The sequence below is a fragment of the Salvia hispanica genome, chromosome 4, assembly GCF_023119035.1.
Source record: "Salvia hispanica cultivar TCC Black 2014 chromosome 4, UniMelb_Shisp_WGS_1.0, whole genome shotgun sequence".
Classification (NCBI taxonomy): Eukaryota; Viridiplantae; Streptophyta; class Magnoliopsida; order Lamiales; family Lamiaceae; genus Salvia; species Salvia hispanica.
In genome coordinates this window covers 25,960,139-25,984,633 of record NC_062968.1, presented here as the reverse complement: position 1 = coordinate 25,984,633, position 24,495 = coordinate 25,960,139, and the positions used below count along the sequence as shown (strand labels likewise).

General features: G+C 35.1%; 4 protein-coding genes and 1 long non-coding RNA gene across 7 annotated transcripts; 2 read left to right on the top strand and 3 right to left on the bottom strand.

Annotated features, from left to right (window-relative positions):
* Positions 1-592: 592 nt before the first annotated feature.
* Positions 593-3,666, bottom strand: LOC125222692 (BTB/POZ and MATH domain-containing protein 2-like). Of its 2 annotated transcripts, none has more exons than XM_048125446.1 (4): positions 2,936-3,666; positions 2,206-2,554; positions 1,287-1,563; positions 593-986 (listed from the first exon to the last, which is right to left on the bottom strand). In XM_048125446.1, exons 1-4 carry the CDS (start codon positions 3,322-3,324, stop codon positions 808-810), a joined length of 1,194 nt encoding a protein of 397 aa, XP_047981403.1. In that variant the 5' UTR covers positions 3,325-3,666; the 3' UTR covers positions 593-807. The 2 variants fall into 2 exon arrangements, with proteins under 2 accessions (XP_047981403.1, XP_047981404.1); XM_048125447.1 differs by having other exon boundaries at positions 901-1,004.
* A 4,073-nt stretch (positions 3,667-7,739) lies between these two features.
* Positions 7,740-10,151, bottom strand: LOC125217609. Of its 2 annotated transcripts, XR_007175764.1 has the most exons (3): positions 9,904-10,151; positions 8,367-8,399; positions 7,740-8,053 (listed from the first exon to the last, which is right to left on the bottom strand). It is a non-coding gene; the product is annotated as an uncharacterized LOC125217609 (long non-coding RNA). The 2 variants fall into 2 exon arrangements; XR_007175765.1 differs by lacking the exon at positions 8,367-8,399.
* Positions 10,152-12,340: 2,189 nt separating this feature from the next.
* On the top strand, positions 12,341-14,920 carry LOC125220088. Its single transcript, XM_048122224.1, has 5 exons — positions 12,341-12,658; positions 13,341-13,517; positions 13,607-13,959; positions 14,068-14,136; positions 14,308-14,920. Exons 1-5 carry the CDS (start codon positions 12,563-12,565, stop codon positions 14,789-14,791), a joined length of 1,179 nt encoding a protein of 392 aa, XP_047978181.1. The 5' UTR covers positions 12,341-12,562; the 3' UTR covers positions 14,792-14,920.
* Positions 14,921-14,952: 32 nt separating this feature from the next.
* LOC125220087 (elongation factor Tu, mitochondrial-like) lies at positions 14,953-19,427 on the bottom strand. The gene is made up of 12 exons (XM_048122223.1): positions 19,200-19,427; positions 18,659-18,734; positions 18,434-18,526; positions 18,265-18,339; positions 17,377-17,481; positions 17,200-17,290; positions 16,911-17,116; positions 16,617-16,700; positions 16,215-16,277; positions 16,076-16,138; positions 15,434-15,674; positions 14,953-15,328 (listed from the first exon to the last, which is right to left on the bottom strand). The coding sequence occupies exons 1-12, from the start codon at positions 19,364-19,366 to the stop codon at positions 15,258-15,260; spliced, it is 1,335 nt and encodes a 444-aa protein (XP_047978180.1). The 5' UTR covers positions 19,367-19,427; the 3' UTR covers positions 14,953-15,257.
* A 1,253-nt stretch (positions 19,428-20,680) lies between these two features.
* Positions 20,681-23,546, top strand: LOC125185428 (GDSL esterase/lipase At1g54790-like). The gene is made up of 5 exons (XM_048081955.1): positions 20,681-20,928; positions 21,476-21,676; positions 21,760-21,926; positions 22,348-22,618; positions 23,113-23,546. The coding sequence occupies exons 1-5, from the start codon at positions 20,688-20,690 to the stop codon at positions 23,400-23,402; spliced, it is 1,170 nt and encodes a 389-aa protein (XP_047937912.1). The 5' UTR covers positions 20,681-20,687; the 3' UTR covers positions 23,403-23,546.
* Positions 23,547-24,495: the final 949 nt, after the last annotated feature.

Below are 24,495 nucleotides of genomic sequence, written 5' to 3'. Positions count from 1 at the left end.
AAAATGTGTGATTGGATTGAATGAATATTAATGATGTGGATGATGATATGGAGGAAATAGAAATTAGTTAAATATTAAAAAAGTGAATGGGTTTGGTTGGGTTAAGTGGTTGTTGATAAACATGGTCATAGGGGCGGATGCCTGGGTGGACTATGGGATCTCTGCTATTTACCGGTCGAGATGGATGCAGGGTCAGGGCTCTACGACACAACTACCCCCATCCGGGCAGCCACGATTTCAGCCCTTGGATGGGAGCAGCCTAGAGATCTCGACTTTTTGGCGTAACTACTTTTAGTATCGCTACAGACACATTGGACTGTTATTTATTAAAATCATTTTGGAGTTAATTTTAATGCCCTCTTTTTTTCCCATTGGTCCAATTTTGAACTTTTTACATTTCCTTTTGTTATTTTTTCTATTATTATTATTACAATAAAAATGTCATTTTGCTCACTCCACTTTCACTTACGTAATTTAAAATTTTAGATGGTACTATACTACTTTAATGGTATAAATTGGGACTGGATGACGTCATAAAATATACAACAACAAAATACTTCTCTCAAAAAAAATAAGAAAGGAGTACAAAAGGTGGGGAAAATATGAATTACAGATAAGAATTTTCTTAGTTTAGCAAGGGGAACCATACACATATTACAAATTTTAATGGCAGAGGCCGTTGAGTTCATTTACACCTGTATCGAACACGACCAGCGGGCCGACAACATATTTCTAGTAAACCCTAAATAAGGATCTAATGTATTTTCTTACTCACCTATTGGGAATCATTAGGCAATCGCGACCTTCTTACATTCTTTGCTTGACGCGTCTGCCATTGACATCACCTCCATCTAGAATACCATCGATCCCTACCTTGCCAAAAGTAATGGAGTGTTCGTTGATCCTGGCAACATGCTCCAATAATTCGGTGAGCACGTGTGGGCAGCTTTCTTTAAGGTAGTCAAAACCATCTGTCTGCATGACAGCTGCAAAAGGCGATCAAACTTATCAAAGGCCATTTGCAGCATTAGGATTTTAAGATTATCTTGCTCTAATATACTAACTACTACAATGAAATATCAAAAATCGATTTGATCAATTTAAGAAGACGAATCATTCTACAATGTTCAAGAAGGCAAATACACCAAAAAATTCTTGGTACTCAGTTCACAGCAATCTTAGGGACTCGGGCAACCACAAAACTATAAGAACCTCAAGGTGCATCCAAATCTGTGCAGTTCATGTTATGTTTCATAACTAAAATACATTGCAATCTCAAGATTTACCTCTAAGATTTTCAGGAAGCGCAACAAACTTGAGACAGACAGATTTAAGCTGGAAACAATGGTGTTGTTCAGCGAGTGCTAATGTAGTTGCAACAGTATTGATGGCAACATCCTCACAAAGGTTGGCCTCACAGAGCAACCTCAACCTCTCTAGACCATACCGATCAGCAGCAGCAAGCATATGCTGAGACATCAAGCTCGAGGCCCCTTTTGAGTTCAGTCCAGTAAGCTCTTCAAAATCAGGAAGTGCATCCCAGTACATCCAATGAAGCAGGGCCTTCAAGGTAGGGAAAATAAAAATACAGATTGTTAATAACACATAGCAGCAATAAAAAGTTGCAAATAACATGTAAATTCTCCAAGAGGCATCTCTCACATGGTTCTGCTAGATGCATCACTCAAGGAAAAAAATCACCAAATTCCATTCACTAGAAAATGCTGGTTCATATATGAATGTATCAACTTCATTTTTACTTGTACAGAAAGTGAGATACATATCAAGCAGAGCAAGCACACTAGGCTGGCATATCAACTTTAATGTGCATGTCCAAGTCAAAATTTTATGTCATTTCCATCACACAACTAGTGGCACCAGAAAGTGATCACTGAGTAAATCATGGTTGAGTGAAAAGGATGAGCCATATAAACCATATAACTATATAAGGACAAGGTGCAAGGAAATGTGTGCAACTTTACACTGTTTATCGGAAGAGAGCTGCTTAACTCTAAAGCATTTTAGAATAGCTTATAAGCTTGGCCAATTAAATAGTAGAAGAGGAAGCTCTGCCTATGCAATGATTTCTAGATTTGCAAAGTGACAAAAAATTTGGACGACATAAAATTCAGATTAAGATTTGTAACGCAAGCACAAAAGAATATCCAATATTACCATATAATATGAAAGTCATTTGCAGTATACCTTAAACACAGGTGCCTCCACGTCTTCAATCTTTATACACTCCGTATTTTTATCCTTCATTGGACCATATAATTGAGCTCTGAAAACAGGTGATCGTGCTGCAAGAACCAATTTATGAGCAGAAAAGGTTTCTCCATCAACTTCAAAATTAACATCAGTCCCTTTTCCACTTTCTAGCAGCTGCCCAAAATGCAGGCCAATATTTGATGGGGAAACAGGAATGGAGTAGATCTTAGGTCCCTCTGTGTGCGAGGTAACAACACCAACACAGCAATGCACATGAAGGCAATCATCCTTCAGGTAATCAGATGATTCCAGAGCAGCTCTCTTGTAAAATCGTTTGTAACCCCTGCAGCCAAATTCGAACTTAAAATTTACCATCCTCTACTTTTTAACAACCCATTACTTGGTCACCTTGCATTCACTTGAATATATGTCATATACCACAATCAACAAAGTTTGAACTCTTCATGAATTGTCAACAAATAGTGCCGTGAACTACTAGCATCACACAAAGAGACAAAACATATTGCTAAGACAGTTACACCACCAAATACTCAAGGAAAACATAAACACATAAGATACACCACATACAAAAGCAGAAAGTAATACTTGTCCAACTATCCCATCTCATTTTTCCTGTATAAACTTCACTAATAACATGCAATAAACCACAGTTCGCATTCAGTTACATCTCACAATCTATAAAAGAAATTGACAGCAAACCCACCACATGCTGCCTCGGTATTTTAGAGTATACGGTCCCGTCTCCAACGCCCTACCGAAATGGCTATGAACCTTGTGCCTCTCCCTTCCACTTTGATCCAACAGAGTCAGCTCAAAGAGTGCCCTCACATCGGTTCCCTCACTAGCTAACGCGATGAAAAGCGAAACGTAAGTAGCATTATCCTCCGCGCTCTTCCCATCCGGATAAAAATAAACCGCCCACGAATACCCTCCAACCACAAACGTATCCGACGCTATGTACTTCCCAATCCCAATCCCCTTCGACAGCGAATAACCCGTGATCTTAAAATCGTGCGAGCCATTAACCGTCGCCGTCATCGACGTCGACGTCGTCTCCGAGGGCTCCGCTGTTTCCTTGTCAAACCTGCCCATCCGCGATCGGGATTCTTCACCAATTAATTGATATTTTACCTAGAAATGTAACTCAATCGGGATTTTCTCGGCCGGATTAAGATAATTACGATCCGGAGGGGGGATTGGGGGCAGATCTAGGTTAATTGGGGGGAATTGAAACTGGAAGTGGAGTGCAGATAATGAAATTTTAGGGTTTACCGGGGGCGATTGCGAGGAATTCTCGGGTTTGTTCTTGTGATTGAATTGAGATTGACGCGAGAAATTCCTCGATTCCCGAATGGAGCCGACGACGAAGGCCGGAGCTATTCTAGTTGTAGAGAGAGAAAGAGGAGATGGTTTTATAGAGAGAGAAAGTGGTCAAAGAGACCGCCACTATAAATAGAAATGGAGTGGAAGCTATAAATTGCCTTTTTTGATTAGTCTCTGTCTTACTTGGCGACGTCTCATTGGTTCATTTCTACCATGTTGGTTTTGTTCATCTCTTTTTATAAAGTGTTTTAATATGTTGAGCTAAGACGTGATGAAATCCAGGTCATTGAGTTTATGATCGAATGAATCCTTGGTTTGTGAGTGAGGTTACACGACTCGGGTATCGGGTACATCCAAAGAGCTGACGGGGCAGGTATTGGATGTTGAGATTAACACGAAATTTGGTGCGGGTTTCACGAGCACTTGTTTTATTACCTTATAATAATTGCAATGTCAAACAATAAAGATTGATGTGATATTGTAAATTCAATATTCTTGTAGAAAATATTTCTATGTTTTCAAATATATAGTGGCATGTTATTTTCAATGATAATTGGCACTCCTAAACTATGTAGACTGATATTGTTTGAATGAAATTGATATTGTGTATATTATTAACGATATTACGCACAGTGGCGGAACTATATAGGGTCAAGCCCCCACGCCAGCGGGGACTTGGCCGGCACCAGACCTCGACCCCCTCCTATACAGCCGCCCTGTGACCGGTCTTCGCCTTAGAGCAGCCCTGCACTCCAGCCGTTGCGCCGTTCTTCTGAATATTGAATTAGGATCAGGAAAGAAGAAGACAATTTTAGACTTATTAGTTTTGGGCTAAATAATTTGTCGTTGGGTTGTTTTTATTTTTGCCCTTTTGCCTTTTGGGCTATATAATAAACTAATGCTGCCCTAAGTCTTTGACATAGAATGCCCAAATCCTCATAAGTAAGAAGTTTTTACGCGATACGAAAACAAATGGCTGTCGCATGCTGGAGATTTTGCAGCTATTCGCTGATTCAGGTAAGAACTTTACGTATCACTATGTATGTATCTGGACTATGTAATTCAGTATTTCACTATTTGAAAGAATTGTAAAAATAATTTACTACTATCTTAATTGCAGCAAGAGTGTAGTGCAGTAGGTGATTTTTGATATACTTTGTTTGCCTCAATGCTTATTAATTTAGAGTGAATTACATATTTAGGACCTATATTTATCACGATGAACGTTTGCGGTCCCTATACTTATAAAATATCATTTGCGGCCCTTATACTTGTACTTATGCACGTTTTAAGGTTCTTTTCACTTTTTGATCTTTTTTGAATAAAAATACCCCCAAAGAAAAAATTTGTACATTATTTTCTCTCTTTCATCCTCCTTCTTTCTTTTTCCTTTGTCTATAATAAAATTAGAACTAAAATTATGGGTTTGTTAATCTTATTTCCTTGTATTCTGTTAATTTTTTTGAGAAATTTAATCATATGATGATAAATTTTATATTTTCATGTCATTTTCCTTCATCACACTAGAGTATTCGTGATTATGCTTCAAATGTGGAGTATTATAATTAATGATCCCGTAAATAAAAGATTAAAAATTTGAACGACGAATTTCAACAAGTGAATATTTGAATCTAATCAATCGTAAAGTGAGGAATAATAAGCAATAAATGGAATGTATGAAATTATGGTAATTTTGGTTGTGTGTATTTAGCAAGTGGGCAGCGCCCGTGACTTATGTGGGTTCTCACATCAGAAATTTCTCTTCGCAATTCTAACAAAATAATGTAAAATAAACTTCTTAGCTGAACATTTGATTTGTCTAATTTCCTTCTTCAAATATGTCTCATCTCAATTTTTGTTGTAATTATACAAGTCATTTACAAAAAGAAGAAAGAGAAAATATGAAGAAGAAAGAAAAAGGAGAGAAAATAGTAATATATAAATTTGCCTTTTATTTATTTGGGGGTATTTTTGTCCTAAAAAATGTCAAAAAAAAGAAAAGAACCTTAAAACGTGCATAAATACAAGTATAGAGACCGCAAATGATATTTTGTAAGTATAGGGACCGCAAACGTGCTTCGTGATAAGTATAAGTCCTATGTAATTCACTCATTAATTTAATTGGTCTTTAGATTTGAACTACTTGATAGTTTTTTAATTAAATTAGAACTCATGTATTGTGCAAGTAGTACGGTAGTAGTTAGTGAATTTATTAGCATATGAATAATATGTACTAGGAGTACTATTTAACACTAATTAATCTTGTTGTAGTTAGTGACTTTATTAGCATCTGAATTGGAGTAATATATACTACTATCTAACACTAATTAATCTTGTTGTTATTAATTATAGTGATGCATCGATATTTTTTCGACAACTAAAAATGCTCCAGATGATATGATAGTAGTATTTCAATTCCGGATCATATTATAAATCAAGAAAGAATTAATGTTGCAAGTGTCGAATCTATTGCGGAAAACATAAAATAGTGACCCGGCAAGACGGAATCAGACATTACAAAACATGTCGACTCGTCGAAAACAGTTATCATCTAGTGCGTCGTAAGAACAGACATTACATGTAAAATAAAATATTTTATTATGGAGTTTTTTTTATAAAAAAGATAGCCCCGACTTACTTAATTTTCTGGTTCCGTCACTAATTACGCATGTATAATATTGATGTACATTGATACCTCAATAGGGGGATGTTAAATTGACAACGCTATTTTGGGTGACATTGTGCCACCAATCTGAGCCGTTAGATTTTAGGTGAGATGCAATTTTAACATGTCATTTGGCAGTCTCAATTTTTTAAAAAAATAATTAAAAAAATGCAAAAGGCTATAATTGTAAATCAAAGTTCTAGCAGATTCTCTACAAACGTAGATCACGGTATTTCCCCCTCTCTTTCTTCAATTTCAACATTTAATCCTTCAATCTCTATAATTCTCTCAATCGCTTGTGCTACTTTCATTCTACTAATTTCAATCTGTGTAATTCTTCCAAATCACGCTCTGCTACTTTCAACCTCTATTTGCAATTCCGCAGATATTCAATATTTGTTATTTTCGTAGATGTTCTATCTCTGCAATTCTTCATTAAATCTTCCATCTTCAGAGAATCCATGGAGAATGATGTTCCTGCTGACGTCCAATTCACTGATTTCGCAACAGTAAATATTTACTTATAATCGTGTGATTGTTAAATTGCTTATTATAGTTCATGGATTTTGATATGTGATTGAATTTCACGAATTTCATATGTAATTGAACTCACGGATTTGTATCTTCTCTTGTAAATGAAATTTATGTGATGGGAATTGAAATCGTGAGGTTTATATTTCATAACTTATTGCAATTTAGTGATTGAGTGTTTGTATTACGCCATACAGATTTCGTCTGTCAGATTGCTTGACTGAATATGTTATATTGCTTGCTCATGTTTACTAAATTGCATGTCAGTGTTTGGGATTCCCAGATGATTTAATGACCAATTGAAGAAATTCTCTGATTTCATGAGCTTGCAAATGAAATTTATGTATTTTTAATTAAATTTCATGAAGTTCAAATATAAAGACTGATTGTAATTTATTATCGACTGTTTTTATTTCTCCATAAAGATTTTGTATGCCAGATTGCTTGTTTAAATATGTGACATTACTTACTTATGGGTATTAAATTGCATGTCGGTTTTCAGCTGTAATGCTAGATTTTGGAAAAGAGTTGGAGAGCAACTCTCGGCCTTGCCTGATACTGAAAAAAGGAAAAGAGTGGAAGAAGATTTTTATTTCATTGGTAGACTATATGTAATTGAAGTTCAGACACCGAAAGAATTGAGAGCAACTCCTCGGCATTGCTTGTCTGTAACAAGTTTTTTAACATACTATCATAAAAAATCAATTAGTGCTTGCCTCAGAATGTGTAATTGCTTGGTTGCATGTGTTGGATTGGATGCATTGTAATCTGAAATAACATATCTTGTCATTAATTCCATATTCTTCTTTATAATTTAATTGCATCACATATTGCATGTCAATTTATAATTTAGTGCTTGGTAGTACCAAGGATTTAAACATATTAGAGCTACAAGAGTTTGTTTTGCTTGCCAATATCTCAGAATTTGCTTACGATTGTAAATCATGCCTTATGATTGTTTAACATTCAATGTCTACACCAAACAAAATAGAAATCCAAAAACCATCAATGTATACACCCAAAGAAACCGAACGGTCAGTGACCATCAAGAGTTAGTTTACTAAAAATATTTTGAACAAAAGACAATGGTGTTCATTCTCCTATAACAATATCTTTCACTATTCAAGGTCCGGGGTACTCTGCAACCATCCTTTCTAACATCAACGGGTCCTTTTCTTTTGCGCCTCTCCAAAGTGGCGTGTTGTTGTACTCTTACGTCATCCAGAAACTTATTTTGAGCTTCTGTAGATTTCCTTCGAGAGTTCTCCTTTTTCTGCGGGCTCTACGGTTACCTTCCTTTTTCTAACCATTGTTTAATTGTGTCATGTGTTGCACAATGAAAACCAGTACACTTATCATGTATTAACAAGCACATTCCCAACCATTAGTAAGCTAATTATAGACATGTCTTTTCACACATTTTCAATGTTTTATTAAAGCGAAACATTAAAGGAGCAATTAATAAGCTTGAACAAGCAATTCTAACAAACTGAACAAGCAGTTCGAACATACTTGATGAGCAATGCTAACACTCTGAACAAGCAAACAATATAATAGAACAAAGCAATTACTAAGGCTCAATCAAGCGTCATTAGTTTGTAGGATCTTTATTTACCTTCCTTTTTCTAACCATTGTAATAAGCGTATCCTGTGTTGAATGACCGAAACTATTAGTCTGTTGGCTCGTTCTCAAGTTTGACAAGCAACAAGCATATATGTATATATGTATTAAGCGGATATATGATAAAATATAAGCAATTGAACCAGCAAGCATATATATGGAATCACATAAGCATTTTTCATACTAGTGGCAAGCAATCTGAAATTTCTAACCATTTTAATTAGCGAGTCTTATGTTCAACTACAAAAACTATTAGACTAAAAGCTTAGTCTTGAGTATGCCAAGCAGCAAGCAAATATGTAGTAAGCGGATATACAGTACAACATAAGCAATTAAAGTAGCAAGCAAGTATATGGTAACACACAAGCATTTTTCAAATTTGTGTCAAGCAATTTGAGATAATTTTTTTAACTATTCTAATCATCTAGTCCTGTGGTCAACGATCAAAACTATTACATTGTTGGCTTGTTATCGAGTATTAAAAGCATCAAGCAGATATGTAGTAAGCAGATATATATTAAACCACAAGCAATTGTAGTGGCAAGCAGATTTATGGTCACACACAAGTATTTATCCAACTTATAATTTAACCATTCCTAAAAGCAATGAAGCAATTCACTACTATGTTTTGCTTACGTGTAGATAAAGCAATCCATAATGTTTAATCAAGCGATTCACCATAACCCATCAAACAATTTTTCATTTATTAAGCAGTCAAAAACGCACTGCGAAACAATAAAAAAACAAAGCATACTAAACTGATCTATACTCAATTTTCAATATTCCAAACCTCTAAGAATAATAGTACATCAACCAACAAATCATATGTTAACAAATTGCTATAACGAAACATGAGCAAATGCAAAGCCAATAGCAAAACAAACAACATCTTCGCGGCTACATATGACTTTCAAATGAATAAGAAACATTGACATCTGCGAGCAAGCACACAAATTGGAAAACATAAGCAATTATCACTCACTACTCAAACAATTCATATTAGTTTTTGGAATTAGATTCAAGACAAACAATTTGTATTATATAGACAAGCAATTAATCAAACACAGTGAAGCAATTCACTACTATTTAAAGAAATCCATAATGTTTAATCAAGCGATTCACCACACCCTCTCGTCAAGCAATTAACAAATAAGTTTAATCAATCGCAGTGAAGCAATTCATTACTACTTTTTTTTCCCCTGGGTATAGATAAAGCAATCCATAATGTTTAATCAAGCAATTCACTACACTCTCGTCAAGCAATTAACGCATAAGCTGAATCAAAAAATTGCATAAATATATCAAATAATTGCATATACAGAGAAATAGCAAATTGAAGAAATGCATACTCATCAATTACCAAACGATTAGAAAGAAATAACGATTCATAAAATTGCATACAAATCAATTACCCTACCATCATCAACAAATCAGAAAATTGAATACACATCAATTACCTAACAATCGACATTAAGCAATTACCCAACATCAGCAATACCTAATCAAAAAATTGCATACACAATTACCCAACCTATCGCGTCGAAGCAGGAATCAAGAGCATCGTAGGAGCATCTATGAATAGCAGATAGTGCCGCCCTCCATCAGATGCAATCATAAACGATGAGAGAGCAAGGTTGGACAAATTTCATCAGCGGCGCTCCTTCTTCCGTGGACTGCTGCAACGCTAGGATGGAGGCGAAGACAGCTGATGGAAAGCAACGATTTCTTCTTAGGGTTTCTGGATTGAGAGCGCCGATTAATTGCAGAATGGGGGAGTGAGAAGATGAGAGAGAGAAATTCTCAATCAGAGTCCAAATTAATCGTGATTTTCAAATCTGTATCAGTTTAATTTATGGTCAAATGACAAATATACCCATATAAGCAATATCTATACATATATAAAAGGCGAGTTTTGGCCTTCTTTTGAAATATTTGTAAATTTTGTCCTCATTTTGAAGTATCTATAAGTTATAAGATCAATTTGAATATTTATTGAATAACTTATTGGGGTGAAGTATCTATAATTTTGTCCTCATTTTGGGGTGATTTATGTGTAGTTTGGCCATATGAATTGACTACAACATTAGTGGGTTTAGGCGTTTAGCCGTTTATGTGTCAAAGAGATAAAATAATTTAAATGGCAGTTATTTTGCTTATTGAAGGTAAATAAATGTCATATGGAACGTTGACTATTTTAGGTAAATAAATGTCATATGGAATATTGATTGATAATATTACATTTAAGAGCTTTTAATGAAAATTTTGGAGCTAAGAATAATGATTCATTGTAAATACAATTTTAAAATCATATACTGCCGTTTCATCTTGTATACAACATTTTTTAATTAAAAAATTATTAATTATGCCTTATTAAAAGTAATATGTAACCGCCACATCTATGATTCCTTTTCAATACTTTATTTTAATAAATATATACCATTTGCTAGATTCCATTCCATTTCTTCATTGTCTCCGTTCTCTATCACAAACTTTTGGCAAAAATAAAATTTTGTTCACATAAGGAAATTCACATTCCTTAACGATCTACAGCCTAATAATGCTTCATCAGTAATTCGAGTGCGGTGCTTGCATGTTTATGAATTCATTAAACATGGACAAATCAATGTAACCTCCTTGAAATATGTGTTCAACGATCAGATGGTATGTGTGTCATTGCTTAGCCCATTACTATTTTTTTAGAAATTTATCTAAAACTAAAATCGTTCATTTTTATTTTTCCATGCCGGGAACAAGGATTCAAAGCACGGTTTCAAGAAATTTTTAGAATACTTTCACCATCCTATCTATAAATATGTATCATTTGCTAACTTATACTAATTTATTCCTCATTCTCTGCAAAAGGAAGAATTTTTCTATGGGTATCACTCTTTATCTATAGTAGTACATTTATTTGAGATTATATTGTTTCAGTGATGTTAGTTCATATTTATGTTTTTTCTTAATGTTAGTTTGTTTTATTTTTTTGTTAGTTTTGTTCTAATTTTTCCGTCGAGACTATAATAATCCTTTTTTTTTACAAACATAGACCTAAAAGTGTCGTAATTTATTTAATTTTTTATCTATAATTATTTAACATATCGTCGTATATAGTACTATATTTTTTATTTTTAAATTATGTAATGATTTACTATTTTTTATTTTATTTAGTATATTTATAATGCCTAATTAATAGAATAAAAATATTATGCGTCGCGCATAGCGCGTGGGCTAATTATGTTAATAGGCAAGCAATTCGTACTCTAATCCTACAAATCAATCTCGTCCATCTAATTAAGAGATCGGACGACCTATAATGATATTAGGTTGTCATTTTAATTATGTTGTCACCATAGTGCTCCCCAACTACATCAATATTAATATAACATAGAAAATTGTTATTGAATTGTAAATCTATAATATAGATTCGGATTTCGGACTAGTCTAGCAATTGAAATTTTAATCCATTGTTATTTAAGTGATGCACCTCAGTTTGATAGGAGAACTAAAAAAAAAATTATACTCATTAACTTAATTGAATGAAATCGATAGATAATAAAATAAAAAGGTGAATAAAATTGGAATGACAAAGATATAAAATATTAATGTTAATTAATTATCGATAGTTTGACGTTATTTTATACTCACAACACACACGACCAATGTATATCTGTGAGGAATGAATGAAATATTTAGACGTAGGAGTATAAATAACCTTACTCTAATTAATTAGTTTATATCGTAAAAATGGAAACAGTGTTATCTCAAATTATTTATCCCACCTAAATAAAATCTGGTGATGAAGAAACATATCTCAAAGTTGAAATTAATAATCCTTAAAAAAGATAAATTTAATAAGAATAAATAGAAGTATATACACTGACAATTTAAAGTCTGGAATCTAATTTGAATCCATAAATTCGAAAGATTCCAACCAACAAATGAAGGCTAGTAGTAGTACAAATCTTTGTCCGAATTCGGAAATCCAGGCTGGAATCCGGAGACCACAGCCTCTCATTTGGATCTTGATTCGGATACCTAAAATCACAGAATCAAATTTCGCATTATCAACAACTCGAGGGCCTCGGCCAAATTTGAGGTGCGGCGGAGGATAAGCCAAAATAAGCTCACCCCATTATAAGATTATGTCTTCGGTATCCAATTTGGGGCTTTCTTGAGGGACAGAGAGAGAGATGGCGGAGCTGTGTTTGATGGCTTCGCATGCCTGCCACCCTCCCGGATTGGGGGTTGCTTCCCATCAAGAACTTGCTCCAATTAGGGTTTCCGATGTGAGGATTGATTTTCTCCCTATTTTATTTGTTTTAGTGTGTTTGAGGAGTTGAATTAGGCTTTGAGTGTGCTATGGTATTCAAATTTCTTTTTGGTCGATAGAATTTGATTTCTTCTTCAATATGAAATTGATTGAACTGTTTTCCCATGGTTATGATGTTTAAGCCTCATTTGCAGTGAAGTATTGTTTTGAAGCAGTATAAGTGTGTGTGTGTGTGTGTTGCATATTTTGAGCAATAATTTGGCACTGTGATGTGTTTCTTGCATAGTTGCATATGTATATGTTCCTTTCGCATCGAGCCTCTGCCTTTTTGAGTTCATCGAGTTGCAAAGGGATGTGTAGATTCTTCGTCTAGCTATGTCTCGTCCGTGTTTAGGCATCTTGAAGTCATCAGTTTCATGTGATTGCCTTTTTCTGCACTAGCACAAATGTGTTCATTCGTATCCGATTTGGATTGTTGATCTCTTGCATATGACTTCTTGTTGTGAAGGCATGTGTAGATTCTTTGTCTAGCTATATGCCTATATCTCCTTCGTGGTTAGGCATCTCGAAGTCCCCAGTATCACGTGACTGCCTTTTGTGCACGAGCACAAATGTGTTCTTTCGTATCTGTTGTGAAGTGTTGATCTCTTGCTTATGACTTCTCGTGTTGTTGATTTCATATGTACCGTCTGTTGCAGGAATATCACCATTTCCTCCCCTATAACGGGTCGAGGCAGGACCTTGTTGATCCCCTTTCGTTCAATCTAAGCGGGCTGCACAAGGAGGAGTGGAGATCCCCGAGTGGATTATTGGATCCAATCACTTACTCGGATTTGGCTCGGCGTGTAGGAAGCATGCAGTCGTTGAGTTTCAAGGTTCGTATACCTGACTTGTTATGCATAGTCAAGAATGCAATAATTTGGAGTTTGATGGTATTGACATTTATACTGATTACTTTTTGAAGACAGACACCAGTCTTGACTCCGTGCCTTCTGGCTCTGGGATTGTCGAACGATGTGCAAAGCAGGAGAAGATCTTGAAGCTACTTGCCTCGGGATCAATTGAAGAAGAAGATCCGTTGCTAAATTTGTCGATGCTCTATGATCTAGCGGGACCTCAGTCACTGATTGCAGATTTGCCTCTTATATATCCAACAGGGGAGCTCTTTCTCAAGGAACCGTCGTTGGACTTGGCCGAAGAGAGAAGCTACACCAGCACTGAAATGGCTGATATGCTTACAATAATCTCCGACATTCATTCACTGAAGAAAATGAATAAATCAAGTAGGCAGACGATGCTGGTCCCTTATTTCGAGTGGTATTCTTCAAACCAGCTACTTAGCTCGTCTTCAATGTGTCATCTCGATGAGATATTGTCATGTGTAGTTAGATTGAATCTCACTGGTGTTTCTTCTCGATTTAACAGGCGTAGAAAAGCAAGTGCAAGTACTAATGCATCAAAACTCGCGACCGAGAAAGTTATGTCTCCCAAGAGGTAAAGGCCGCGTTTGCATTATTGATCGAGCTCTTTAACCATCGAAGTTGCTAGACTGACTAGAACATCTTAATGATCTTTAAGTATCTCGTGCTGAAGCAACAAGCACGTATATTGTTCGATTGATATGCAAAATTGTCCGTTGCTCACGTAAGCTCGTGTTTTTTCCAGCCATGATAAGGTGAAGGAAAAGACACCACGAAAGAAGAAAACAACGAGGGATTCCTACAGCAGCAGCTCCCTTCACGCTTGCGAAAGTCTTCTATCCGTGATTATGGACAGGAAGCAGCCGGGTGGGAACACAATCCTCTCGTTGAAGAAATCTGGTCCCCAGCTGCCCCGACTCCTCACTCAGTTCTCGGCCAGTATTGCCGGGACTGGCATTGCTGTAGTCTTATCCGTTCTCTGCAGAGCAGCCTACAACCAGCTGCCCTTTTGCGCGTCCAAGATTCTAAGCACCGGATTGGGCTTAGGTCTTGTCTGGCTTGCTTGGGCCGTCAACAGGCTGAGGGATACGGTTGTCTCGATCAGCAAAACCTCCAGCAAAGGCTACGTCAAGGAAGAGGAGATGGTGAGTGCTTTGGACAGGAACTTGAAAGACATCTACTTCAGGGTGATCGCATTGGTCGTTGTTGTCGCCCTCAAGGTGGCCTAGCCCGAGAAATGAAGAGGCATATGGTTCGAACCCCCGACCTATTGGTTTAAAGAGATTCATCTCGTGTATAAACGAAGAAACAATGGAATTATAACTAATAAAAATCAATCTAGTACTAATTATTGAGCATTTGATTTGATTTTGCCACAAAACCAAGAAAATATTATAATGAAATTGATTTCAATACAAAAAACAGTAGAGTAATATCAACTCATTTGACCACCTCAATTTTCAAGGCAAAGCATGGTAAAGTTACCAATGCAATGCAGAGAAAAAATTAATTATTAAATTTACTACAATTCCTAGTTTCTAAATGCATCAGCTTGCCAAAAAAAAGTGCCAGTGAGCACCATTTTAATGACCTATTTTCAGCTAAAGCTCTTCGTAGGCAATCCCTTGTGTCATGACAAAAGGCATACATGGTAAATTAAATCGTCTCGACTTGTTTCATCGCGTATAAACTGCATCAACTCATAACCTTTGAAACAACTCCTGCCCCTACAGTCCGGCCACCTTCCCTCAGGGCGAATCTTTGTCCTGCCATTATCAAAACAATATCATAAATCGATAGATCAAGAGTGTTGGAAAAATATTATACTACTGCATAAATCATGGTTTCCATAAATAGACGAAATTGGATACCTGCTTCGAGAGGAACTGGGTAGATGAGCTCAAAGACAGCAGTTACATTGTCCCCGGGCATAACCATCTTCACATTTTCGGGCAACTCGACTTTACCAGTGACATCAGCTGTTCTCAAGTAGAATTGAGGTTTGTAATTCGAGAAGAAAGCAGTATGGCGACCCCCTTCCTCCTTCGTGAGGACATATATTTCTGCCTCAAATCTTGTGTATGTCTTAATGGTATTTGGTTTTGCAATCACCTAAACAAAAGACCCACAAGTAAATCAATCAACGAACAGTGTTAGTATAGGCAGGAGTTATTATTGATTTCAACTTTCAAAGGTGGTAAAGCTTTTAGTATCGAGCATTCATCTAGTGTATGGCCATGAAATTATCAACTTGGATACTAACTCCACCTTGGTTGGGTACTACTATGGTTAGGTAGATGGCAATTTCGTTTTTAACGAAGCACTGGGTTATGGAATATTTTTCTTTTATATAAGCAGTTATAATTTCTTGGACTGTCTCTCAATTTCTTTGCGCAACTTCCTTAGAATTTGAAAAAAAAAACGGAAATGAAAACACTGATAGCAATATCAAGGCAGATATTTCAAGCTGACAGTTTTTGTACGAAACACAATTGCTTGAGAATGGAACTAACCATCCCTCTTTGGACATCATCACGTTTCAAGCCACGTAGAAGCAGACCCACATTGTCTCCAGCCTAGCAAAGGTAAATCTAGTCAACAAATGCAACACGTCAATACAAGGTGAAAAGCACACAATAATTAAATCCTTACCTGGCCATTATCAAGCGTCTTTTTGAACATCTCTACACCAGTTACTGTAGTTTTAAGTTTATTCTGTAGAAGAGAGAGATGCATACGAATGTCAGTTTGTATGTTACTGAATTTAACATATTACTAATTTAACAGTACATAAGAATTCAGAAACCCATTTAATAACATGTAATAAAATTGTTTTGAAAAAGATCACCGGACATTACGCAGCAAGGCGATCTCAGGAGTGTACAAGATTTAAACTTTTCCTATCAATAGTAAGTACAAAATTCCACTTGATTGAAAAAAACAGGGCATCATGGAGCTAGGAGTGATACCAAAAGGAGGTATGATTTTAAATGTAGTATAACAATTAATCATGAGAGAGAGAAAGAGAGCTTCCACACAAATCTGATTACTCACCTGCGACAGCCCTAAAATTTCCACTTCCTCCCCAGGTTTGATGATACCCTGTTCCACACGGCCAGTTGCCACAGTTCCACGCCCCTTTGGAATGCAAGGATGAAGACAACAAGATTACAAAAGGGTAAAAGGAAGTTAAAGTATTTTCAAGAAAACGTTGCACTTTATAATCAGAAAAACAGATACTACAGCAATGCCCGACTCGCACGTTTGATTAGTCGATTTTATAATACATTTCGTAAAAAACAATTAGGAAAATTTGATAAGGATGATTTAGGAAAGAATGACTATCACCTGAATGGTAAAAACATCTTCAACAGGCATCAAGAAAGATTTCTCAAGTTGGCGTACAGGATCGGGAATATAGGCGTCTACAGCATCCATTAACTTTAAAATTGCCTGTTTCCCTATTTCTTCATTTTTACCCTCCAACGCAGACAAGGCTGATCCTCGGACAATAGGAATGTCATCCCCGGGAAACTTGTAAAAGCTAAGCAATTCTGCAAGTATTGTAGGTGATGTCAAAGAAAAGTAGTACTATCTGTTAAGGATCACAAAAACTGTTTTCTATATTGTGACTTACCACGTAGCTCCATTTCCACAAGTTCCAGCAGTTCTGGGTCATCAACAGCATCAACCTTATTCAGGAAACATACAAGTGATGGCACACCAACCTGCATCACGTGAAACGGTTTATAGCACAAGCCAAGCAGCAACTAGTAAGGTTTTTCTATTCAAATGTCATTTTCAAAATCAACACCTGGCGAGCAAGCAGAATATGTTCCTTAGTTTGTGGCATTGGTCCATCAGGTGCGGATACAACAAGAATACCTCCATCCATTTGTGCAGCTCCAGTAATCATATTCTGGTTATTGTTGAACATAATGAGTACCAAAAACAACATTATTAGAACAGCGGATACAGAACATTTTGCCCTGAAATTCATTTCAAATTTAATGCATAGACCATTACAAAATATTTGATTTAGCACTTTAAAGTTTAAACAGATAAACATTTCCAATTTCATCTAATAACTCAAATTTCACATCATGCATTGAGAGATTTCACTAATTCACGTAGCAATCCGCGTATCTAGGTTTTACTTAGATGTGCACATTTTTTTATCTAGGGTAAAAACTGATGCAAGGAAACCTAGAGAGCATATACCCTGGATGTGTTCCGTACATAAATCTTTACTGAATGTTTTATCGACAGAGAATATATAACACGGATCATTAGTCAAGAGGGAGATAAAGCCAAAATCAAAATACTCAATAAGTGACTGAGTACATCGCCAAACTTCTGAAAGAACAATTTCATAGCATGCAAACAGTGTCTTCATTATAATAATTTCTATTCCCGTTGGGATGGAGGACACAAAAAATTTCGTAGACAAGCAAAGTTAATTGCAAGAGAACTAAGAAAGCTAAATCTCCATGTGAAAATGTGACTTTGACTCATAATAAAGGATGTTTATCAGAAAACTTATCGAACACATTGCTAGGATCGCAGTAATATCTCCAGACACATTTATACAGAGTACAATTTAAAAATCACCAAATAACCAGACATGGTAAGTATTAATGAAATCAAAGCATAAATAAAAATTTGCTCCAATTTACAGCAAAGTAAATCTGTTATATCTCACCTTAACATAGTCAGCGTGACCTGGACAATCTACATGAGCATAATGCCTCTTCACAGTCTCATACTCGACATGAGCCTGCAACAAGTACATACACATTAAGACATTGGAAATATACTTGCATATAAATCTAGTGGAAAATCAAAATACATAAAGGCAAATAAGAGCCCACCGTAGCAATTGTAATCCCTCTCTTCTTCTCTTCAGGGGCTTTATCAATTTCATCAAAAGCAATAGCCTTTGCCTTCCCTTCTTCTGCTAAGACCTTTATCCACATAAAGCAAATGTATTCCAACAGGCATGAGAAGTTGAGAACTAGGCGTACTACCACAGTTTACAAAAAATACAAACAAACAACAAATACAAGCTAAATTCTCCGATTCCTTTCAAATCCTACCTTGGTAATAGCCGCAGTCAAGGTGGTCTTCCCATGGTCAACATGCCCAATGGTTCCCACATTGACATGTGGTTTTCTGTCATCAACAATCAAAATTCACTAAATCAATGCAAGTTAGCACTTTACTAGAGCAAAAGTTTGACGATCCCACTATTCACTCTCCAATTATCCCAATACAGATCAGATGCACAAAATCTAATCCTCATCCTCTTCAAATTTCATCACCATAAATTTTCGTACAAGCACACGTTAATATGAATGTGAAAGCTCCAAAATGCTAATAGCAGAAAAAGGGAAACAAATCAAAATTTCAAAATTAATCCAATTCACCATTTCACTAGAGCAGCATCCTCCCACTCATCTCAATACAGATCATACACACAAAATCAAATCCCTATCCTCTCTAAATTTCAGCCCCTGAATAAAATTCCAACAGCTCCAACAACCAACCACGCGTCAATACGAATGCTCAACGCTACAAATTGCTAATAATATCAGAATAATAACGAAAACAGGTATGAATTAAAGGAAATCAAATTACGTCCGGGTAAATGTGGCCATGGATCTCCACCACGGATTGGGCATTATCGGCGAATCGGAAACGGAGAGCGGCGCGGCGACGGATCCTCGGCAGCATGATGAGTATAATTGGGGGGAGAGCGTGAACAGCCGCTTCGAGGTGGTGTTCCTGAGCGCCACAGAGGCCATTTGATGCAGTAGCTGATTGAGTCAGTGGTGAAGAGAGTGTGAGAGAAGGGAGTGAAAATGAGATCAGGGTTTTAGAACTTAACTAGGGCTTTACAAAACGACATCGTATTCAGCCTGCTCCATTTTATGGGCTTTTTAGCTTCTTGCAAAGCCCACATTGAAACATTTGTAACAAATTTGAAAATTGGTTTTTAATTTGGATTTCTTAACTCAGAATTTTGATATTGTTAATTTTATACTATGTGATTATGCAGTATATTTTTACTTTTGTAACTTGTACTAAATTAAAATATAAAACCACAACTTTTCTAGTATCGTAATTGACAATGTCGGTCAAAATCGACACTAACGTGGCAACAAAACTATGTCATTTCGAATAAATCAACACTGTTTTGCTGACACTAAAAACATAATGATTTTTGTTTTATTTAAAACAAAGCCGTTTGTTATGTCAACTCATATTTTATTTAATCGTATTAGTTTCGATTTTCACCATCATATGGCAATTGCAAAAAAATTTAAGTTATGAATTATATTCCAATTTCAAGAGTTATGGGATTGACTAAAAGTTAATAAAAAATTATAATTAAAATGACAATTATCTTTATATTTTAATACAAACTCTTGTGAACTTAGAATCTTAGATGGTAGTTAAGTATAAAAGTGAAAATGTTATTATTATTGTTTTAAATTAATAAGTACTATACGTTATGAGCATCAATGCATGGTAGTGCACTAGCTGGTATAATCAATTACTAAAATTGAGATAACATGTGTGAATTTAAAATTTTCAATAAATTTTATAAAATCACAAAAGTTGTTTGTTTGTTGAGAACTTTAATGAAATGAATCAAGAAAACTTGTTTGTTTAATATCCATGTGGCTGTTTTTTGGCCTCTATAATCATTTCATGCAATATTGCGTAACAGTCAATTTTTCACCCAACCAATAATAATTTTTGGCAGCTTTTTAATTATCTTGCTAATACATTAATATTTTAGTTATATATCTAGAAAAAATAAAACATAAAAATACATTTTTCCAATCTCTATCCATGGTTCTCAACAATAATTTTAATTATTAAAATATGTAATTTAACCGAATTTAAAATTTGTATTGTTTTGACAATATTTTTATTTTCTTTCTTTACTCTAACTATTTTAATAGTGAAAGTAAAGGAAATTCGAAAAAGTTGAAAGAAGCTTCTTAACCTTGAAAGACGCCACTCAATTATCACATGATTGCAACTCAAGATAAATTTCCCTTCAAATATTCTCAACCTAATAACACTTTTTCTCATCTCATCACATATTTTTGCAATATGTTGATGGATTTCTTCCCCACATTCTTGATCATTTTCCAAATTCTCTTACATTCCATTCTAAAAGTTACACCATTTGAGTTGAATTATCGTACAGTTTTCAATTTTGGTGACTCAAATTCGGACACCGGTGGGCTGGCTGCTGGAATAGCTTTTCCGATCAGCTTGCCTCATGGACAGACGTTCTTCCAGAAGCCAGCCGGCCGCTTGTGTGACGGTCGCCTCGTCACTGATTTTTTCAGTAAGTATCATTTTGTCTATATATATAGAAAGTCAATTCAAGTGTAAATGTATTAGCCTAGCGATAGAATGATTAATATTGTCATCCAATTCAAGTTCACGGGACGTGGACTTAATTTCTGTTTATTTAATGAATTTTGGTGACATTTGAGTAATGCCAAAAAAAATTGTTTATTTATCTATAAAAAGGAAAAGGCTACATAAAATAGACTTTGTGTTAATATAGAATTAAGATTAAATATTAGCATAAAGTCATAAATAAAGTTAATGGTCCATTAATACTCTCTTAGTCTTGTAAGAGTATGGAATTTTTTTAGTCGACACACTAAATAATTTGAAAACTTATTTCTGAGGGGATACTCATTCTCTACTAACAATATTATAATTACATTTTCTTTTTATCTCTCTTACTTTACCAATTGTGCATTATGTAAAACTCATGTCTAACCAAAAATACATACTCTTGTAGAAAGAAGGAAGTAATAATCATTATATAACTCCAAAATGATCAGTATAGTGCTATCGTTAACGATATATACGTTGTGTAGTGGATGCAATGGGATTGCCATTCATGAGCCCATACTTCAACTCAATTGGTGCACCAAATTTCAAAAGTGGGTGCAATTTCGCAACCGGTGGCTCTACTATTCTACCTGCCAAAGCCAATGCCATTAGCCCTTTCTCCCTCAACATTCAAGTGGATCAATTCATCAGATTCAAAGCTCGAGTTCTTGATGTAATCTTGAAGGGTACTCTTTCAATTTCAACATATTATATCAAAATATATTTGATTTTTTTAGAATAATAAATTTTTATGGTGGGCTTTTTCCAGACAAGAATTTGCGAAAATTTGTGCCCTCATCACATGACTTTGAAGAGGGTCTATATATGTTGGACATAGGCCAAAACGACATCGATGGGGCATTTGGTTTCATGTCCCAAGACCAAGTTTTTGCCCTAATCCCAACTATCTTGTCTGAATTTCGATTTAGAATAAAGGTTATACACGTATTTCGTTATATTGTGGTTTTGCATATCTAACTTTAAGATATGTGCGCAAATATTGATAAAAATATTGATCCGTTATGATTTTAAAACCAATAGAGATTATGTCGCTGGCATGGCTCATGACTTACTTGTGTGACACTTTCGGACGTCAACTAAAATGGTGTCACACTGTAGGAAATGAAATGAAATTGTATTATTAAATTTAGTATACTACGACAACGTTTCGTTACCTATGATGTCACTTCGTTTTGGTTGGCGTCCGAAAGTATCACACAAGTAAGTCATGAGCCATGCCAGCGACATAATCTTGATTGGTTTTAAGATCATAACAGATCAATATTTTTTCAATATTTGCACACATATTTTGAAGTTGATAATCCTACGAAGAGTTTGACATAGTTGAATTTTGCAGAAATTGTACAATGAAGGAGCTAGAAACTTTTGGATGCATAACACAGGACCCTTAGGTTGTTTGCCAAGAATTATAGCTAAATTTGGGCAAGATGAATCAAAATTGGACCAATTCAAATGTGTGGATTCACACAACCAAGCTGCAAGGCTTTTCAACTTGCAACTCCAAACCCTTTGTGCCGAGTTCCAGCAAGAGTTCCCAGAAGCTAAGGTCACTTACGTCGATATTTATGCCATAAAATCCGACCTCATTGCAAATTATTCTCAATATGGTAATGAATCTAGATTGTATATTTATTAAACTTAGGGTTGAATGAGAGTAAAATTTTATAGACTTCAATATTCTACATTATTAATTAATTTATTTCATGAATGTCAAAAGATCATTAATTAGAGATGAAAATGCTAGACTTTTGAGAATTAAAGACATAATGTCAAATGGCATACGTGGTTTCAAATAGCTTTGTGCCACAATTAATTAGTTTTGAGAACATAAAATTATGTGCAGATGTTATTCAATTTATCTCAAAAAATCGTATCGTTTTAATGTTTTAGTTTGTCCCTCAAAATCGATATTACTTCTATTTCTAGATTTCTTTTCACCACACATAACACTTCTAATAATACGAGTCTCATTACGTACCAATACAATCCCTACTATTTTTTCTCTTTCTCTCTCGAACTGTACCGATTTCACATTAAAACATGTGTCGTTTCTAAAGTCTCGACCCCCTAATGATACCGATTGATATTATATATTGTGCAGGTTTCAAGGAAGGATTAGGAGCTTGTTGTGGATATGGTGGGTTGCCATTGAACTATGATAGTAGAGTTATGTGTGGGCAGAGTGTGGTGTTGAATGGCAGTGTTGTGAAGGGAGAAGCATGCACCAACACAACTCAATATGTTAATTGGGATGGAAATCACTATACCGAGGCTGCTAATCACTACATTGCCTCCAAAATTCTCACCGGAAACTACCTCGTTCCACCGCCACCGCCACCGCCACCGCCTACGCCTAAGTCTACTTCATACTTTTCCCTTCTAACTAGGTAAAATAAACCACATAATAATAAATATTACTGCCTATGTTTGCTATTAAATGTTTCATTTGGGATCGGCACGAACGTGATGAATATGGATGGAAAAATTAGTGAAATGTATCTAATTTTTATTTATTAGTACTAGTTTTCTGTTAAATGCGAATGAAGGAAGTTAATGGAAATAAAAGTGAAAATGAGATGAAACATATAATAATAGACGTCCTAAAATGATAAGTTGAGATATTTAATGATGGACGAATTGAGAGGGTATATCTCGATCATTTGAGTTATGCAAGTGTCAAGCTATATAAATAGTAGTATAAGATAATCCAAATGCTTGACTAATAAATGGATTCATACAATTAATATGTGTTAATTTGGACGTATATATTAATAAAAAAAAGAATGGCTTCCTAAAAACAATGATATGCCTATGGGGGAAAAGGCTGTATTGATGTATAGGATTTTTTATTAAATCTTGCAATGGTTAATTTTATTTTCTTTCATTTTTTATGATTTTTATTTAATGTTATTGATTTTGTAATTGGTTTAATGGGTGGATCTTAATCGTAATATGTAATTCATGAAAAGGGGGGAAATAGTATAGTACTACTACGTAGTACTATATTAATATTTTATAATTTTTATATGGTTTTAATGCGTAAATCTTGTGTATGGGTATAGTTTTCAATTAAAAAAAACATATTATCGTTGAGATAAACTCCTGCCCTCGAATTTGCTCGTGATAAATTAGGTAAATCCAACTCCAATCAAAGCCACAAGTTTACGACTAGATTTAGCATTAAAAAAAGAAAACTCAATTATTAGGACTAATACGCACGTTTTTACTTATTTAGCCTTAATTCACAAAAATCCTATTCCCAAAGTCATATAGTTAGGCGGGAAACCGCTCGTCGATTGAACAGTGAATTGATAATTTCAATGGTTTACTTACCGGTCCGATCTTTAAAACATTAATTGCTCCAATTAAGGCCACAAGATTTCATCTAGACCTAACTTAAAAAAAGAAAACCTAAGTCTTAGGATTAATTATTAATATAAGTGTTTTTACTTTTTATACCCTAATTTCATTATAATCATATTAA

Coding starts and splice junctions, on each gene's coding strand:
- LOC125222692 (XM_048125446.1), bottom strand. CDS start 3,324: ATGGGCAGGTTTGACAAGGAAACAGCGGAGCCCTCGGAGACGACGTCG. Junction 2,555..2,935: donor AAATACCGAGGCAGCATGTG/GTGGGTTTGCTG, acceptor ATTTGGCTGCAG/GGGTTACAAACGATTTTACA. Junction 1,564..2,205: donor TGGAGGCACCTGTGTTTAAG/GTATACTGCAAA, acceptor CCTACCTTGAAG/GCCCTGCTTCATTGGATGTA.
- LOC125220088 (XM_048122224.1), top strand. CDS start 12,563: ATGGCGGAGCTGTGTTTGATGGCTTCGCATGCCTGCCACCCTCCCGGA. Junction 13,518..13,606: donor TGCAGTCGTTGAGTTTCAAG/GTTCGTATACCT, acceptor TACTTTTTGAAG/ACAGACACCAGTCTTGACTC. Junction 14,137..14,307: donor AAAGTTATGTCTCCCAAGAG/GTAAAGGCCGCG, acceptor TGTTTTTTCCAG/CCATGATAAGGTGAAGGAAA.
- LOC125185428 (XM_048081955.1), top strand. CDS start 20,688: ATGTTGATGGATTTCTTCCCCACATTCTTGATCATTTTCCAAATTCTC. Junction 21,927..22,347: donor AATTTCGATTTAGAATAAAG/GTTATACACGTA, acceptor TGAATTTTGCAG/AAATTGTACAATGAAGGAGC. Junction 22,619..23,112: donor TGCAAATTATTCTCAATATG/GTAATGAATCTA, acceptor TATATTGTGCAG/GTTTCAAGGAAGGATTAGGA.
- LOC125220087 (XM_048122223.1), bottom strand. CDS start 19,366: ATGGCCTCTGTGGCGCTCAGGAACACCACCTCGAAGCGGCTGTTCACG. Junction 17,482..18,264: donor GTCACGCTGACTATGTTAAG/GTGAGATATAAC, acceptor AACAATAACCAG/AATATGATTACTGGAGCTGC. Junction 15,329..15,433: donor CCCAGTTCCTCTCGAAGCAG/GTATCCAATTTC, acceptor TGATAATGGCAG/GACAAAGATTCGCCCTGAGG.